At 53.1% G+C, this 17,634-nt stretch overlaps 1 protein-coding gene across 1 annotated transcript; it reads right to left on the reverse strand.

The window, feature by feature from the left end:
• Positions 1-5,477: 5,477 nt before the first annotated feature.
• On the reverse strand, positions 5,478-17,031 carry LOC132246442 (maestro heat-like repeat family member 5). The gene is made up of 13 exons (XM_059719561.1): positions 16,916-17,031; positions 15,347-16,295; positions 14,311-14,810; positions 13,802-13,911; positions 13,338-13,460; positions 12,878-12,960; positions 12,396-12,501; positions 12,199-12,294; positions 11,575-11,682; positions 11,003-11,138; positions 10,564-10,664; positions 9,678-9,830; positions 5,478-9,444 (listed from the first exon to the last, which is right to left on the reverse strand). Exons 3-13 carry the CDS (start codon positions 14,807-14,809, stop codon positions 9,301-9,303), a joined length of 1,659 nt encoding a protein of 552 aa, XP_059575544.1. The 5' UTR covers position 14,810; positions 15,347-16,295; positions 16,916-17,031; the 3' UTR covers positions 5,478-9,300.
• Positions 17,032-17,634: the final 603 nt, after the last annotated feature.

A 17,634-nucleotide genomic window follows, 5' to 3' on the forward strand; every position in this document is an offset into this window, starting at 1 on the left:
GGGGAGATACTGTTGCACAGGTAGCTGACCTTCTTGCTGTGCACATGAGTAAAATCTCCTCCTTCCTTCATCAATCAGGGAGAGATCTCGGGAAAATTCTACAAATGTGGCAAGCGTTCCCATCTCTCTGCCCAAACGCTGGGAAGCAGGATGCCGCCTTCAGAATAACCCAACTTTCTGTCTGAGGACACCTGGGCATAAAGGTGCCTAGACCTAGACAACAGGAACCAGAGGGTTGTCTCTGAAATCCTGCTCCTCCTCAGAGCCCAGGTGCCTGACTCAGGGTGGTATGTCTGGCACTAAAAGGAGCCTACCTCTGAGGGGAAGCTGCAGTCATGTCCACCTTTTGCATAAGCTTAGTGGTTAGAGCACTCTCTCAGGAAGTTGGAAACCTGAACTCGAGGTCCCCCTCAGACTGAAAGATTGCACCCTCCATTTCCTACTTCCCACAACAGTGAGCTAAGCCCTGACCACCAAGCTGTAGGCAAGGCTGGGATGGGAGATTGGCGACACCCTCGACATCTCCCGAATGTGGCCAATGCGCAGAAAAGAATTCATGAATGACAGGATGGGAAGGGGTCACAGTGTAGAGAGCACTCATCAGAAGCCCAGTGTTGAGCACACGTCTTGCAGAATGGAGAGACAAAGGTTTTTGCCTGTTCCAAGGAGTGGTCGAGTATTATACACTGGAGATTCCCTGGATGACATGGAGGGAAAATAACTTACGGAGCCTCCCTCCTCCCTCGAACTTTTCTGGAGAGCTCCAGCCCAGCCCAGGTGGTATGCAGGGTTTGGGGCTGGACCGCGTGGCTCCGGGGCCGGGGTGGGGAGCGGGCTGGGGCTGCAGGCAGCTCATCCAGGAGGCAGGGTGGAGCTGGCTCCCCACATCTGTGCGCACTCCCAGAGGGGTATGGGGGACACATACTCCCAGATTTGTGTGCAGGGTGGGGGCAGGTGAGAGTCGATGATTCGGACATAGACACAGCTTTATATATTTTTTCTACATACCTCAAGGTACCAGGTGGCTCGTGAACATCGGGATGGTGGGGCTGACGGAGCATCCCACGGGAGCGCAGGGGGGTCCCCAGCACGCTCAGCGGTGCACCCGGAAGTGGACAAGAAGCACTTTCGGTTCACTTCCAGGTCTGCCGCGGAGCGTGCAAGTGACCCCCCCTACCCCTGGCTTGACAACGAGTGCCTCCTGGGTTGGGGGGGCACCCGGGGTCTACTTGCAGCTGCTCACCGAACTGGGAGATGCGGGGGAGAGGGGTCCCCCACGTGCTTGGCGGCGGACCCGGAAATACTTCTGGTCCACTTCCAGGTCCGCCGCTGAGCACGCGGGCCACCCTCCCCCACGCTCCTGTGGGACGCCCCATCTGCCCCACCATCTCGGCGTTCACAAGCCGTGCCTGGTACCTCGAGCTATGTAGAAAAAACATTTAAAGCTGTGTCTATGGCTGAATCGCTGATTCTCCAAATCAGCACTGAATCTGCAGATTTGGGTTCAGCCAAATCAAATCGGGACAATGATCCAAATCAACAAATCGAATCAGTGTCCCCTGAATCAGGCCGAATGCAAATCCAAATCAAATACGGCCTGCTTCGTACACCCCTAAGAGCTAACCTCTGGGATGAAATCCTCAGGGCTCCTTTAAAACAAATCACCTAATTTTCCCAAGGGGTCTTTGTCCCCTCAGTGATTCAAGACCAGAAACAACCCTCTGCTTGGTGCTACCAGTCCATTCCTTCTTTTTGCACCCTCGCCTTTTGGGTCCTGAACCCCACCAATTTCTTCTCTCTGGCTCCCGTACCTTCTGGCTTAACTCTGGGAGGGGACTTTTCCTCTTCAAGGGGACGGAGCGCACCCAAAGCAAGCGGCTCTTCTTCTTCTTTGCTTTAAAGAGAAAGCAGTGTGTACTGGTCAGCTACAATACACCGGGTGAACCCTTGGGCCCCAAACACCTGGCTACCTTGCAGGCAGTCTCTTTCAGGAAACATCCCTGCTGGCTTCTCACTTGTACTCTCAGCTTCCTCCCCTGCTGCCTTTCTCTCTCAGTCTCCGTTTGCCTCTAGCATCTCCATTTTCAAAAGGGTCTTTTTTCACTGCCCTGCCCTTCTCTCAGGTGCCTCCCAGGCACAAGAAACAGCGAGGAGCAGGGATCCTAGTTTTCTCTGATTTACAAAACATCCCCAATTTTCAGTTTAAAAAAAGGAACTCCAAATCCACATTTTTCCGTCATTTAAATGAAACACCACTAATATAGAGATGTGTACACAGTGGTGTTGCATTTTAATCATGGAAAAATGTAGATTTGGAGTTACTTTTCTTTAGCTGAAAATTGGGATTTTTTTAAATCCGAGAAAATCAGGATCCCTGGTGGGAAGACTCTTACGTGCAGTTAGGTCGTGGCTGAAGTCCACTTGATGTGGCAGCATTGGCAAATGAGCTCCTTGTTGCTTGCAGGCCCGTTACCTGCCGAACACCTAGGCGTATCTCTACAGCGCTGGTTCGAAACACAATTAATCCCTTTTTTCCCTGTGCACAAGCTACTTGGGGAAACTTGCATTTTGCCAGCTACAACTGAGCACCAGTTCACCATTTCCCATCCCCCCCGCCACCTATTTGTCTCACACTTATTGTCCCCCATCCCTTCTGATCCTCGCTGCCACATATTCGCATATTCACAGACCTGCAGTTTGCATATTGACTTCTTTTCCACCATGGAGAACACAAAGCGCCAGCAGATTGTCCCTATGCCTGAAGAAGGGTGTTTGTGCCCGAAAGCTTGCAAAGAACAGGTTTTCCAACTATTTAGTTGGTCGAATCAAAGATCAAGCAGCGTCCTTCCATTCGCACCGCAGCTCAGACTTACCACAGGAAACACCAGCAGCTGGTCTGCGCCTCCATGCAAGCCCCAGGTAAGTACCTGGGGTTTACCCTTTCCCAGGGGGAGTCCATACTCACTGAGAGAGGGTTGGTACTCCTCAACCCCGTCGCCCGCAGGGTCGTTTTGCCGACCCCTCTGCAGAGCGCTCCTCGATGGCATCATCATCACCGTTCTCCCCTGCGTGTCCCAGGCAGCAAAGTTGTTGGGCTCCTGCGCTGCATTCCCGTCACACTGCCGCGTGGACCAGGCAAGCCTCCCTGGCTTGTGAGGGACAGCTTCCCCTCCATTTTGTGCGATGCTGAGAGGCAGCGTCCCCTCCGGTTTGTGAGGCCGCAGAGCAGGCAGCTGCCCCTCCGTCTGGGAAGCCTTCACAACCCCTGTTACTGAACAGGACAACTCTTGGGCTAATTACCTGAGAAGAAGCCAAATCCAGAATATCTTCATCTTAATTATACAAGGACTCTTTAATTAGTTGTCATTAGTCAGTTATACGTATAGAGAAGGCCACTTTAAATCTTTTAGCAGTTAGGAGATAGATTGTTGTTTCCTGAAGGCTGAGGTGCTCAAGAGGTTGGCTATATAGTAACATTGTTTTTACCTCTAGACATTTCAGCACAGGCATTCAGGGAAGTATGTGACATGACATGACATGACATTATTACCGCTTGCCTTACTGCTTTGGTTAGTGGATTTTCGTACCTTAGTGAAATTAGTAATATTAACACATGGTCGATGGTGCAATAACAATCTGTTGTAACTATTTAGCGTGTGGAGCGGTGAGTGTGGTCGTGTTAGTTGAAGCCATCAGGGACCTGGATGTGACCAAGCAGTGAGATATTGCTCTGGGGGTTTCTTTGTTACGTCTTGTCTTTCTTATGTCTTGTCCCTCTTTGTCCCCAGGAGCTTGGCAACTTCATTCAATGTACAATGGGGAGAACTAATGACAACGACTGTCATGTCATGCAATGGGAGAGCATTGAATGAGCCCACCGAAGGGACGAAAGTGCTCAGACCATTACCATCTCTGGACAGTCGGATTGCTTTTCTTACTAGAAATGCTTTGAAAAGCTGTATCCCACTCTTCACGCAATTCTTGAAGCAGAGGTACAGCTATATTCGTTCACAAACTAATTGCTTTCACATTCATTAACAAATGGGGCGATTCTGAGGGGAGGTAAGAGTAGTGGAGATGCTATCTTTTTGTCATACAGTACCAATATGTCAGCAACAAAGTCCAATCTTTTGGGTGGTGATTGGAACTGCGTATTGGATACGGTGCTTGAAAACTCAGTTACTGTTAACAGAGTCTATCAGAAAACTGAAAACAAGCCCTCTTATTTATTAAAAAGACCTAGGATTGGTAGATATCTGGAGGCTTCACCAACCCAGAGGTGAGAGGCTAGACCTGTTTCTCACCAGTTCACTTGTCGTACTTCAGGATTGATTATTTTCTCATACCCGGTCTCTGGTTCCTGCTTGTTTAGGTGCAGAAACACAACACATCTTAATTTCTGACCCAGCTCCCATTATAATAGCAATGGATTTAAATCATTGTATTAAGAACAAGGGAAGCTGGAAGCTTCATACTTCATTGCTTAAAGATACTAAATTCTGTGAGCAATGGAGAAATCGATCGCATAGTTTACTGAAGACAACAGGCATTACATGTCATCTGCTGTGACTGGTTAGGGAACCTTGAAAAGCTACTTTTTAGGGGGAAATAGATAAAGTGTGCTAATGAAAGGGCAAAACACAGGTCTCAAATGTTATTTGCAGCAGAGCAAGATATTTCACATCATGAAAGAGCACGTAAACTAGTTCCACAAAATGAAAATATATTTAGATCCCTCAGAAAAGCACAATAGAACTCCAACTAGCTGAAAACCGCAAAACATTCACACTTAAATTTTTATTGCAAAAGTATTTCTTTAAATACAGGATTTTTAGTAATCCTTTGACCAAGTACTGCTAAATGATTTCTTCAGTCAGCTTCGAAAGGTTGTTTTCTTTCTTCAGCCAATTCCTTTTTCTCTTGCTTGCCTGTTTCGCATTCTGTCATATTCATGTTCACTAGATGGACTTCGAAGTCTTCCAGACTTCTTAAATTTTCTTTCCTGAAATCTTCTTATTCCATCATTTTAAAATTTTCTATTATAATGCCCTGCTTATTCTGCCTGTCATTAACCATTGTGACTGACTGCCAAGAATCGATAGTCTACTGCCATCTATTACTGGCGGGGACGGTGCATGGGGCACTGGAATACCACCAAAGCCGAGCTTCCCTGAGCATGGCCAGGCTTCCGGCGCCCCGTGCACCCTTGGATCCAGTGGGTGCTGCTTGTGAGCTGGGGCTGCACCAGTGCGCCTAGCTCTCAGCCGGGTGGCTGCAGGGGAATCGCTGCTGCCGAGGGAAGCACCTGGGCCCCCGCAGCGCATGTGTTACTTGCTTTGGTGTGGTTTCTTTGGTGTATTTCTGTGATGACATGAAAGGAATCTAGAGTTTTACTTCTGTTTAAATATTGCAGTAAGATCCCCAAGGATGTAAATTAAAATAATAATAATTCAAAACTAGATGAAACCAACAAAACATTTGTGATTACATTTTTATTGCAAAATTATTACTTTAAATACAGGATTTTAGGATAGTGATTGACCGAATACTTTAACAGAATCAAAAATTCTCACCCTTCAAATGGCTACATAAAGCTGTCCATGTGTAAACACAGGCTTAGGAATACAAGCACATATTTTGTCAAAAGTTTGACCTTGTGACTTGGTTACAGTCATAGAATAAGAGGGCCCTTGTATACGTGACTAACAGCTCTTGTATATGTGAGGAAATAGCCCATTTAAGTGGCTTCGTTGCCCATTTTTAACCATTTAAATGTGTAATGATGTACAGGTTCGGTGGCATGTTAAGATTTAAATGAGTTTTTGCATAGCAAAGTAAAACACATCCCATGTGTATTAGTTTTCTTCATAACATATTACAGCGCTATTCCTCACATGTACAAGGGCCCTATCTGGAGGAGGCGATGGGGATGGTACATGGGGTGCTGGCAGCCTGGGGGTGCTGGCAGCCTGAGGGTGCTGGAGGAAGCTTGGGCTTGGTGGGTATTCACTGCCCCGTACCCCATCCCTGACACCTTCTCTGGCTGCCATCACACCCAGCTGCCATCCCACTACCATCCCGGGGCAGCCAGCCCATTCCCGGGTGGTTCCAGGTGCTGGGAAGGTGGCAGGGATGGTGCACGGGGTGCTGGAAGCCCACCAAGCCTGAGTTTCCCTGAAAACACCCAGGCTTCCAGCGCCGCATGCACCGTTGGTTCTGGCAGATACTGCCTGAGAGCTGGGGCTGCACCCGAGCAGCTAGCACCCTGCCCAGCCGGCCCAGTGGGGGTCTGCCACCGCTGCGGGAAGTACAAGGCCCTCCTACAGCTCAGGGGCTGTAAGACCCAGTGGCAACTCATGCAGGCAGGCTCTGCCAAGTAAAAAACCCCACAAAAACAGTGAGGGGCCTGATCTTCATTTTTTTTCCTCCCAGTCCCTGCCTGCATCTCCCGTGGCTGAGGAGTGAGCTGCCAGTGGTTCATGCAGCCCCTGAGCTGCAGGGAACTCCAGTGCTTCCCGCTGTGGTGGTGGCACTGCATGGGCAGCACCCACCCGCTGACACCCGGCCCGGCAGTCCTGTGGGGCACCATCACCATGCAGGGAAGCACTGGAGGCCCCCAGCAGCTCAGATCCCACTGGCAGCTCACCCTCTGGCTGCAGGAGAGGCAGGCAGGTTCTGGAGGGGAAAAATGGGGAACGGGCCCCTCACTGCTTTATTTCCCCACCTCTCAACCCTGCCCCCTCACCTCCGTGCCCTCGCCGGACCCTACCCACTCCACAGCAGAGCGCCCCAGTGCTTCGTTCTACCTCTAAGTTGTCTACATATCTGTCTGAAATGGTCTTATTCTGTCTGCACTTTTGGTTGTTTCAGTTTCAGCATTGCGATTGGCTGCCAAGACAACTAATCAGAGTGCTCCAGACAGACAGAATAAGTCTCTTGTGATGATACATAAACATTTTGACATGGGATTGCATGTCAGGTCAAGAAAGTTAACATGACTATGAGTGGCGTGACAAGGCAGGTAAGTTATTGGCTAGAAGACTTTAGGCAGAGGCATCAAATAGCAGATCTCTGCAATAATTACCTCCAATGATAATACAGTATTAGATTAGAAGCTATATGAATTAGATTTGAATATGTCAAGCAATTGAACTAGAGAAGGAGATCACGTTACAGAAAGTTACGGAGGTGCTGCATTTCTTAGAGAGGGGAAAGCTCTGGCAGTTTTCCATCTGAATTTTAGAAAACTTTCCAGAAAAGTCTGGCAACAATTATTATAAACTATGTACAGTGAAATAGTTGAAAATGGAATTCTGTCTAGAGAAGCAAGAACAGCTTTATCTATTTGTCTACTCAAGAAGTGAAAGAAAGGTTTAACATGTGGAGCCTACCGCCCAATCTCAATATTGAAAGTTGATAACCAGTTTCTCACAACATGATGAGCTCTAAGACGTAGTAAGGTGATTCCATTCTTGATACATGCCGTACAGGTAGGTTCTATAAAGGGTACTTTGGCCTCGAATAGTTCACACAACTGCCTGACTCATCAGCAGCTGTTCTCTCACTACACTGGCAAAGGTGCTATGATTGGAGTTGTGGGAGAGCTGTGCCTGGCTGCATCCGATTCTAAGAGACTGGTGAGTGTAATCTCTGCTCCACATGGAGGGTGAGAGGCAATAGAGCTGAACAACCCAGTCCCAGGTGACCTTCCAAACTATTTGAACCACCTTGGATTGACAGACTGGTTTCATCCTCTGGATGCCATAATTTTCTGCCCTGTTCTTAACTGTCTGCTTCCTTGATGCCATTTTCCATTTTCCTGTTATTTCATTTGGGCCTTCCAGCTGATTGTGATATTTAGTAAAGTACTGCATCGGTATTATTGTGTGTGCTTCCCATTGTTTACCTGCCTTGTCATTATCATTCTTTATCCTCTTTATTCTCATGTTCCTCTTAGTCCTAAAGCAATCCCTTTTATGTTTTTGAACCCTTAATCTAATTTCAGTGCGTCTCTCGCAAACACCAACCAAATTCAGAGGGGTGTCCCAAGCAGGAGTCCCCCGCAACACCAGTGCTGCTGGTCAGTCTGGTTGAACCTTAATCCTCCTGTCCACTGGTAAAAAGTGGGCATCCTGGGGCCGGTCAAATCGTTGACTCACCCACTTGTCTCAGGGCTAACTGCCCGCCTCCCTCACCTGCCACAACCTTGATGATACAGGTGAAAGATGAGAACATGGCAGGAAGCTGCCCATTTACTTGCACTGTGTAACAGGAGGCCCTTCCTGCCCAAGTTTTTCTGGGCTAAGCGCCCGCCTCTCTTTCCTGCCACACCGTGGCAATACAAAAGGATGGTCTTAATTAAGAGGTAGGCTGTCCATTTCTTGCCCGAATGCCTGGGGATGTTATCTGCAGCTCCAAATCCTCCCCTATGCTGCAGCTCATGTCTCACAGCTGGCATCCCAGTTCTTAGCATCTTTGGCCCCATCCTGGGCCCCATAATCCTCCAGTCTGGACCCCAACTGGCTCCTTCCAATCAGGCGGCCTACTCCGCCCTCATTCTGGGCTGCCTACCTCCCTGCACTCTTCCCCCTCTCAGGTGTGCCCCACACCCCGGGACCTTTGGCCACACAGGCCCTGGCCTCCCCTCCAAGGCCAGTTAGAAACCCCAGGCCCTTGGCTCTGGGCGTCCCTCACAGTGGGCCCCTGGCCCTTTTGACCCTTCTGGTCCTGGCCCCAGCACTGACCAGTTGAGGGTGCCTCAAGTCAGGATTGTGAGCATCTAGTCCGCTCTCTCACAGGGGTCCGCCGTCTCAGGACTACTATGGGGTTACCCACCTGGTTGTGGGAGCTGGGGTTATTAAGGCGCCCCGACCCGCCTTTCACCGGGGTGGTAACTGGCCTGGCATTTCCTGGGGGCTCCCACGCCACTAGGAGCCCCACCAGGCCACCCATTCCCGGCAGGGTGCAGTTTTCGGTCGTGCCCAGGACCAAGAGCCTCCTAGCCATCCCCATAAGCTCTTTCCCTTACCGCCTGGTTGTTCCTGCTGCAGCTCAGCGAGGCAATGTTTCTGCCTCGGCTGGCAGCAGCAGACTGCAGCCTTTATATAAAAAGTTGTCAAAATGACTGCTGCCATCAGGCACTTGCTGGATGCCTGACCCAGCCCTGAAAGTGGCAGGCACTAGCAGTGCCCTGCCACACACTGATACCTAGGGCTTGTATACACGGCTCCGACCTCCCCTACACCGTGTCCCATGCCTCGCAGTTGGCATCCGTGGCCTCACACCCAGCCTTTGCTTGCATCAGGATGGATGGCGCTGCTGCGGAGAGATGGGGATCCTTGAGGCACTCTCCAGATGACTGTGCCTCTGCAGCTCTTTGGGCAGCTGATGGAAGCATTTCAGGATTAGGAGCTTCCTCAGTACCCTGACGGGAATTTCCTTCTCCTGCAAGGGTACAGAAACCAGTCAGGGACTCCAGGGCCACCAGGGACAGTCAGGTAATGACATTGGAGCCAGCACAATCCCAAACCAGCCCAAAGACATGTCTACCAGACGCGTTGTCCCCCACCAAACACACACCGTCTTTAGCTTCCCTACCCAGAAATCACCCTCTCCTTGGCTAGAAGTGAGAGAGTGTGTCCTGCCACTCATTTCCTGAATCCAACCATGCTGCTCACCTCTGCCCCCGTCAGGTGACCAGATTGCCCCAGGATGGCATAGAGCAGAACCACCCCGGCCTGGCTCACGTGCAGCATGACATGGTGGATCCCCAGCAGTGCCCTCTGTGCAAACGCTCTCCTCTGGTCTTCGGAGAGGATCTTCCTGAAGGCCTGAAACCCACAGGACACAAGGCATTGTTGCATCCCAGAGCCAGGCTCCCCGTCAAGGAACTGGAATGCGTTGCCCTTTTGATGGGCTGTGGGGAGGATGAGAGCCTGGCTGGAGCCATGGCAGGTCACTCTACTCGACAGCCTTTCAAATCTCTCAGCGGATGCAAAGTCCAGATAAGGAGAGGAGGACTCAGGTCTTGTTCCCCTCTCCTGCCCTGGCCTTCTCCCTGCCTTTCACATGGGGCTGACAAGTAGCCTGGGATGGAAGCTCACAGTGCTGCCTACTGAAACCCAAGGGGAGGGTGGTTCTGCTTTTTAACTGTGGAGAGAAGAGCACAGCTTGTCTGCGCTTCTGCACAGAATGGGACTTCCTGCAAGGATCTGCTGGAGCAATGGTGGGTGTGTGCTGGCTGCTTGCCAGCCCCAGGTCAGAGCTGCCCAGCTCAGGACCTCCAGTGTCAGTCAGGGAGGGACAGTGGGGTCCTGCAGTAACTTCCCTCCCAGGGGATTGTCCTTGGGCCACATCAGCGTGACACCATGCAAGACATACAAACCATGGACGTGGCTAGGACTCGGACATACAACCATGCACCCTTGCTCCTCGCTCTAAGCCTGACAGAGGGTGCTGTGGGCTGAAGGTAGAGCCTTCCTCCTGAAGGCAGGAGGCAGGTATTCCAGGGAAACACAGCCCCATCCCCTGAGCTGGTGTACAGAATGGGCAGAGCATCCTTACCTCTCCCATTGTGGCCAGATCGATGTAGAGGAAGATTCGGTGTAGGTGGTGCTGGTGCTGGCTGATGGGCCACAGCTCCTGTGCCTCTTGGATGTCTTGCCCTAGGACAGAGAGAGGCTGGTCAGAGCTGCTGTTCTGGCTTCAGAACTGAAAACATGTGAGCGCTCTGAACTGCAGACCCTGGGATTGGTGCCATGGTACAGATGATGTCTAAGAGCGGAACCTCCCGATCTCACTGAGGCCAGGCTGTAGCCCAAGGGTTACGTAACACCCTACAGTCCCTCCCCTGAGTTCAAGGCTACTGCTCCTGCCCTCCCTGAGGCCACTTTGCCCTCATGTCTCCGTGAACTCTCCCCCTATGTCAACTTCCCAGCTTGCAGACCCTGGACAGGCTGATTTTCTTAGGAGATTCCCACAGCTGGACTCAAGGTTTCCATACCCTTCTGATGCATCAAGATCTTGTAGAGGTGGGAGAGGCCCTCCTTGGCCTGGCGGCTGATCTCCTCCACTGGGTCGCTGATGCACAGACCCAGCAGGGCCACCAGGTCACCCACCAGGGGCACCTTGGGCGAGTCCTAAGGAAAGGCAGAGGACAGGGGAGTCCATCTATGTCTGACCGGCAATCACCTCAGGCTCTCTGGGCCGTGTGCATCTCCTGAAGCCTGAGAAATAAATCTCTCTGCCTGCCATACAGCAGGGAGCCAAGGGTCTAGGAGCGGGCCCCCCTGAGGACTCCCTGCATTTGTTGCTCCAGGAGGAGCAGCAGGGCTCCTGAGACAGGCATGAATCTGCCTGGAGCACTCTATGGCAGCTGCTGCCCTCTCCTGAGACAGGGGCTCTTAGCCAGGAGCACAAGCCCTTGAATCAAGCACAGCCAGTTCCCAGCCCTCACTCTGCCATGCAGGGATCCTCTCTCCTATCCCGCACTTACTGCTGCCACTGCTATCCCACAGGCTTTTTCACCAGCCCTGCCTCTGCCTAAAGTCAGGACCTGACACAAGGCTCATTTACCTCAAACTGTGGGAGGAGGGAGACTGCAAAGCAGAGCAGGCTGGTGGTGATCTTGATGGCTGTGGCTCTGTCCCTCTTATCTTCCAACTGGAGCCACAAGGTCAAGTGCTGTGGGTGGAAGAAGTTCATGGCAGTGGACACGTGCTCCTGTTGTACCAATGATCCCCACCCCCACCCCCGCCTGAGTGCTGACCCTTTAAGCCCAGGGTAAAACATCAGCCTCAGGGGGCCAAACTCTGTAAGAAGGGATTGTTGCATCCAGCACGGCCCTGCCCCCAAACGCCCTTTCCCAGCCCCGACCCCTCCCTCTGCATCTCAGGGATGGTTTTTGTCTCTTAAAGCTGGGACCAGACTCTGTCTCAGGGCTGCTCCTCTCCTCCCTGAACAAAGACAGCATGACAGGAAGGAGACAAAATCCTGTATCCATGCCAGGCTCCAAAGCCAAATCCAAAGGGGCATCCTCCACTCTGTGGGTAATCCCTGAGGGATCGGCATGGTGAACTCGCACCAGACTCCTGTCTCAAGGAAGGAGCCAGGGATTCTTCTCTGAGGACCGGCTCCTGCAGTGCACAGGTCATTGAAGCTGCCCCCGTCCTAAACCCAGCCTCTCCCCATGGTGCTCACCTGCCCGATGAACTGCAGCCTGGCCAGGCTGGGGGCAGTTGCCAGCAGACACCTCAGCGTGGCCTCCAGGTACTCCACGCTGATCCGCTGCATGCCCTGGAAGAAGACAGAGAGCCAAGAGGGTCAGTGCTGGAAAGTCCTGTGCCATGTCTGCCAGGGGATGGCTGGTGGGACTGTGCGGTGAGAGAAAGAGGTACCTGGATGTGCTGGCTGTTGTGCCCTGTGGCCATCAGGAAGGTCTTGTGGAGGGCGATGTAGAGGAGGCGCGATTCCAGGGCTGGCTCCAGGGCTGGCTTCAGTTTGCTGTCAGGAAAGAGGAGCCTGTCTGGATGGAGCTCTGTGGGGCTGGCATTGGCTCTGATGTGGGCAGGTCTCGACAGGGAAATAGGCACCCAGAGGCGACAATATGAATTGAAACCTCAAGGAAGGCTGAAGTGTGCCAGCACCCAAGGGTCAGGGTTGGCCCACTGACCCCTGTGTTGCCCGTCCCACTGATCCTTGACCCTCCAACAGTATCCACACTGTCGGCCCTTTGCTGAAGGCCCTTGTGTCATCATTACAGGGAAACTCAGTACCTAACCTGGGGAAAGGACATATTCCCACCTCGTCGGCAAACCAGGGGAAATCTCTGGAGCTGAGCAGTGCTGCAGTTAGTGCAGCTGGGCAAGTGAACAAGTACCTGAGGATGCAAACAACAGCCATGCTGTAAGGAAGGATGGTGCTGGGCTCTTCTTCACAGTCGGACAGCTTGTCAATCAGCACCTGAGAGACGCATGGGGGAGCGTGAGAAGGAGACCTCACAGTGCTCCTGGGGCACCTGGATGCCACCGCCAACCTGGGCCCCCCCTACCAGTTCTCTCCTCCGCCCTCACTGAACACGGCTCTCCTCTTCCCTCCGACATGCTCATGAACACCCTGTTGGTCACCCGGTTTCCCCACCCGCTCCCACATCTGTCCTCCAGCCCTCTCATTCCCCTACCACCCTGTACTCGTTCACCCCACAATGTCCCGCTTCTCTACCCGCTATCCACACACCTAGCAACACCTGCCCTCACCTCTTCACTCCAGTCCCCATTCACACATCCTCTCCTGGCTGCTTAACTTCTGACCCGAAGCAGCCAGTGCTCTTTTGAACTCACCACAATCCTCTCCACAAGTGCCGCTTTGCAGCAGGGCGGCTCTAGGGTGTCCTCGCCCCTCTCCATTGTAGCCAGGCACAGCGTGGGGACGGCACGGAGGAAAGTGAGCCCCTCATTCACAGTCTGCATACACCATAAGTTACAATGGGAAAAGGCCGGCTCATAGCCAGGAACCTGCCTGCCCTCCCAAGGGGAGCGTGGGGCTCAGATCTGGTGGTATCCCCCGTTCTCAATCCACATCTCCTCCTGGGCAAATGGGGTCTGGCACAGGGATGGGGTCTCTGTGGGGAGGGGTCCCCAGGTTGTTTGGGACAAAAGCACCCCCGACGAGGGTCCCAGCCCACGTGGGCTGCACGTGCCCATCAAAGGCTGTGGCTCACTCGGTTCCTCCTCCCCAGAGGGCCACATGGTGGGAGAGTGGACGGGCTGGTGCTGGTGCTGGTCCAGCTCTGGGATGTTCCTACCTGGTCCGTGCTCTGGAGGTGCCGTAGGATGACTGAGAGGGCGGCTTCCTCCAGGTAGGTGAAGTCCTCCCTCTGCTCTTCCTCTGCCTTGTAGAAGGGCAGGACTGTATCTGCAGGGAGAGGGAGAGACTGTGATGCCTGCTGCTGCTGAGGGGAAACAGAGGGGCAATGCAGAGGAGAGGTGTGTCCACGTTCCTGCAGCCCAGGAAATGGCCCCGTGGCTGCCCAAGTGCTATATGGCCCCTCTCCATGCGCTACCTCAGGCCCCGCCTGTCCCAGCACCCCAGGGAGGTGCCTGCCCCTCTGGGAGATTTGGGGACCCTCACGTACAAGGCTCCCTCTTCCCGCTCCCCACCCAGGACCATGTCTGTGGCCCACACTGGGGGTACGAGGTCTCCTGTCACTCAGGCTGTTGCTCTGCCTGGGATCCCCCGGCCCCATCACAGAGCGACTCACCGCACTCAGGGGTCACTGCCCTGTTTGCACTGGACGTCTGGGTGTCACCTCACCTCTGGCGGTGGCAGCATGTTGCTGGAGGCCCACAGCCTCCTGGGAGCTGTCGCTGTCCTCCCTGGAGGAGCTGGAGCCCAGCTTGAACCAGGGCCTGTGCAGCTCCTGCCCTGGGGAGCCTGGCTTCTCCTCCCAAGCCACGTGAGGAGTGGCCTTCGGCTGGGCTTCAGCGCTGGGGTCCTGGCTGCTGTGTTTGGGGCTGGAGCTGCGCGGGGGCTGTGCCTGGGTCTCTGGCAGTGCTGGGCCCTTCCTACCCAGCTGTATCCTGGGCCACCTCCATCGGGGCCTGACTGGCTCCTCTCCCTGCTCTTCCGTGGCTGCTGGAGGTGCCCTTCTTCTCCAGCCCACGAGACAGTGCCACCACCTGCCCTTCCTTGATGCAGCCTCTGCCTGGTGGTGGCCGCCCTGCTCCTCCTCCTCAGGCTTCTTCCTGTCCTTCTCCTGTCCTGGGGCCATTCTTGCCATCCTCTTTCTGAGGATCCGCCTCAGCCTCTCCATCCTGACACAGAAACAGTTAGGAGTGTGGGTTCAAAGCTGTCTCTCCCTACTTGTCTGTCTGCCCCTTCCCCGAGCTGGGTGACTCCCCCACATCCCATGCTTTCCCCTAAATACTGGGTGCCAGCTATTGGCTGTCAGAGGTTTGCAAGCTGTTGGCTCAGGACCAGAGACCTTCAGTTAGTTTGGACTAACAACTCCCTCCTCCTGCCCTTGCCTGCTCTCCTCATTCAAGTCAGGGGGACTGAACGTTGGGACTCAGGATACATCCTGGGAAGTAGGGCACCTTTTCTGGGAGCTGTGAGCACTCAGAAACTCCACAGATTTGGGCCCCCTGGGACACGTGGCCGGGGGAATGGCCCCTGGCAAGGGAAGTGTTGGAACCTCCACTCCTTGGGGATGTTTGCAAACACACTGATGATGGTGCTGGAGAGCCCCAGAGGAGATGTCATCACTTCTGGGCATATGGTTTCCCGCCCACAGCTGCTCCTCCCTGGCCAGAAATGGGAAGGCGGCTGGGACAGGCTGCAGACCACTCACTTGCCCTGGAGGGCTGGCGGACTGCTAGGTAGAGTCTTGCAGTCCCTCTGGCTGGGTTCCTCGCCTTCTTCTGTGGTCCTTGGCCTCAACGGGTCCTGCCTCCCAGGAGTCTCTGCAGCTGCTGGGTGCCTCAGTAGATGCAGCTAGGTGGATGTGTCTTGTACCTGGAAGGGGACTCTGCCATGTATTAGGAGACTTGTTGGAATATGCCGTCGTGCACTGCCCCTTCCCCTACAAACACATGAAACACTTCCCTTTCTCCTGCATCCCTCCCCCTTCCCCCTTCCCTTGCTCTCTCCCAGGCATAACTGCCCCTCCCTGATTTCCCCTTACAGCCCTCGGTGGCAAAACTGGATAAAGTTGTACAGGTCCATTGCCCCTCATGTCTGCTCTTGGCCTCTCTTCTCAAAAGGCGCGCTCCCTCTACCTTTTCTTACCCAGTTCCTTTTTTCCCGACTAGGCCTGTACCCATGTTCTGCACCCTAAGTACATCTAGCATGATATCTCCTTAACCAACAACTGTTGTTGCCTCTATGCTGGTGGGGTGCCAGATGCCATCCGTCCTGGCTGGATAGGGGGACCTGGAGCAGGAAGGATTTGGCAGCCTGGAGTCACCAGGGCAGGCAGAGATGGTCTGAATCAAAAATAAAATACACAGACAAGGTTAAAGCACAAGCAATTCCTATCATGTGCTATTCAGGGCTTGGCCTCCAGAGTGACTTGGGCTCCTCTGCACTGCTCACGCGCTTGGGAGAAAACATTAGTAATCCCCAACCTGAAGTCAGAAAAGACCATTGCTTCAATGCCAGCTTCACAACCACCTGCGCCTCAGGGTGCATTGTCTCATTACCTGATCCTCAGCTGCTTGTGCAGGGGAAAGGTGACAGGAAAGAAATCCTCCTCTGGAACAGGCTCTCCTGGGACTCGGCGACGGTCACCAAGAAAATCACTAACAACAAAAGGTGTCTTTCATTCTCATGGATTTGTCTGAAATAGTTGCATCTGTTGACTGTGGGGCAACGAAGGAAGTGAATCCTTCAGTGCGATCAGTGAAGAAGGGTGGGGATTGAGCGACACCTCTGTGGGTTGCAATGTTAGGAGCTGTCTACGCTGTTAGCTAATAGTTTCATGGGTGAGTTTGAGGATGTGACAGGCAGGAGGAGGAAGGAAGACAAACATTTCCTAGACGAAACTGCATCCTTTGGAGCCACAACCTGGTAATCTGAGGTGTGATCCTAATGTGGCGCTCATGTTTGGCTGCCCTATTTAACCACGGGGGGCATGGCCCTCTACGTCAGACCTCTTGAGCGTACGTTGACAACATTTCGTAGAGGCAGGACACTGACTGCCGTGCTTCCCCTCTTTCACCTCTGTCAAGGTTCGGGTGTTAGGTGTGTGTTGTGGCAGGGTTGAGAGCAGGCTGGTACAGGGCTCGGCTAATGGTGTGTATGGGATGGTCTGAACAGGGCTGATGCTGCCTGAGGAAGGGGTTGCTGAGTCCTGTCTGCAAGCCTTGCTCACCTCATGTTGTGGCAGAAGAGGGGGCAGCTTTCCCCATCCCTCACTTACCCGCTCCTCTCCAGATGGAGAACAGCCGTCAGCACCGCTCCGGCCGCCGACTGCAACTGACTGCCGTTCCCCGGCGCCGGCGCGATGATACGAACGCTGCCGCGGCAACGCCCGGGGATGAGTTCTGCCAGGCCCCTCCCCCTCCCCCCAGGCTCCCCCGCCCCCAGGTCCACGCCCATTTCCTCCTTCGCCCACGCTGCACGCTCCCCGGTGGCCCGCGGTCCTGCGAGCACATCAGTTGACCCCCAAGTGAATTACTTATAAGGGATAGAGAGCTGAGCCGGAAAGAATTAAGGGAAGTGCTTCATATATCAGGTGTCAAATATGATATGAAATACTCCACAACTTTTTCCGTGAAGTTGGAGGGAAAGGAGAAATGTTTCTTTTCTCCCTCGGACACGTGGAAGGAGCTGGAAAAATCCTGTCCTGATCTAACACGAAGAGAGACAATCACAATTCCTTGAACAAAATTTTTACGTGTCTGTTTGTTTTAATATGTAGCAAACCCCCCAGATTTTCTTTTTTTCTTCTAAAATGCATTCCCTCCCCTTCCCTAACCGTTTCTGACATTTCTCCCCCCCCACCATTCCCTATAGATATGTATAAGTGAGCTAAGACATAGGATAAGCTTCAGCATTTCATTTTAGTAGCAACCCTGCTCTGGACAACACCTACTAGACAAGGACCCCTTCCCAGCCTGGAGAGGCAGCTATCCCCCC

Source organism: Alligator mississippiensis, chromosome 16 (genome assembly GCF_030867095.1).
Source record: "Alligator mississippiensis isolate rAllMis1 chromosome 16, rAllMis1, whole genome shotgun sequence".
NCBI classification, from domain to species: domain Eukaryota; kingdom Metazoa; phylum Chordata; order Crocodylia; family Alligatoridae; genus Alligator; species Alligator mississippiensis.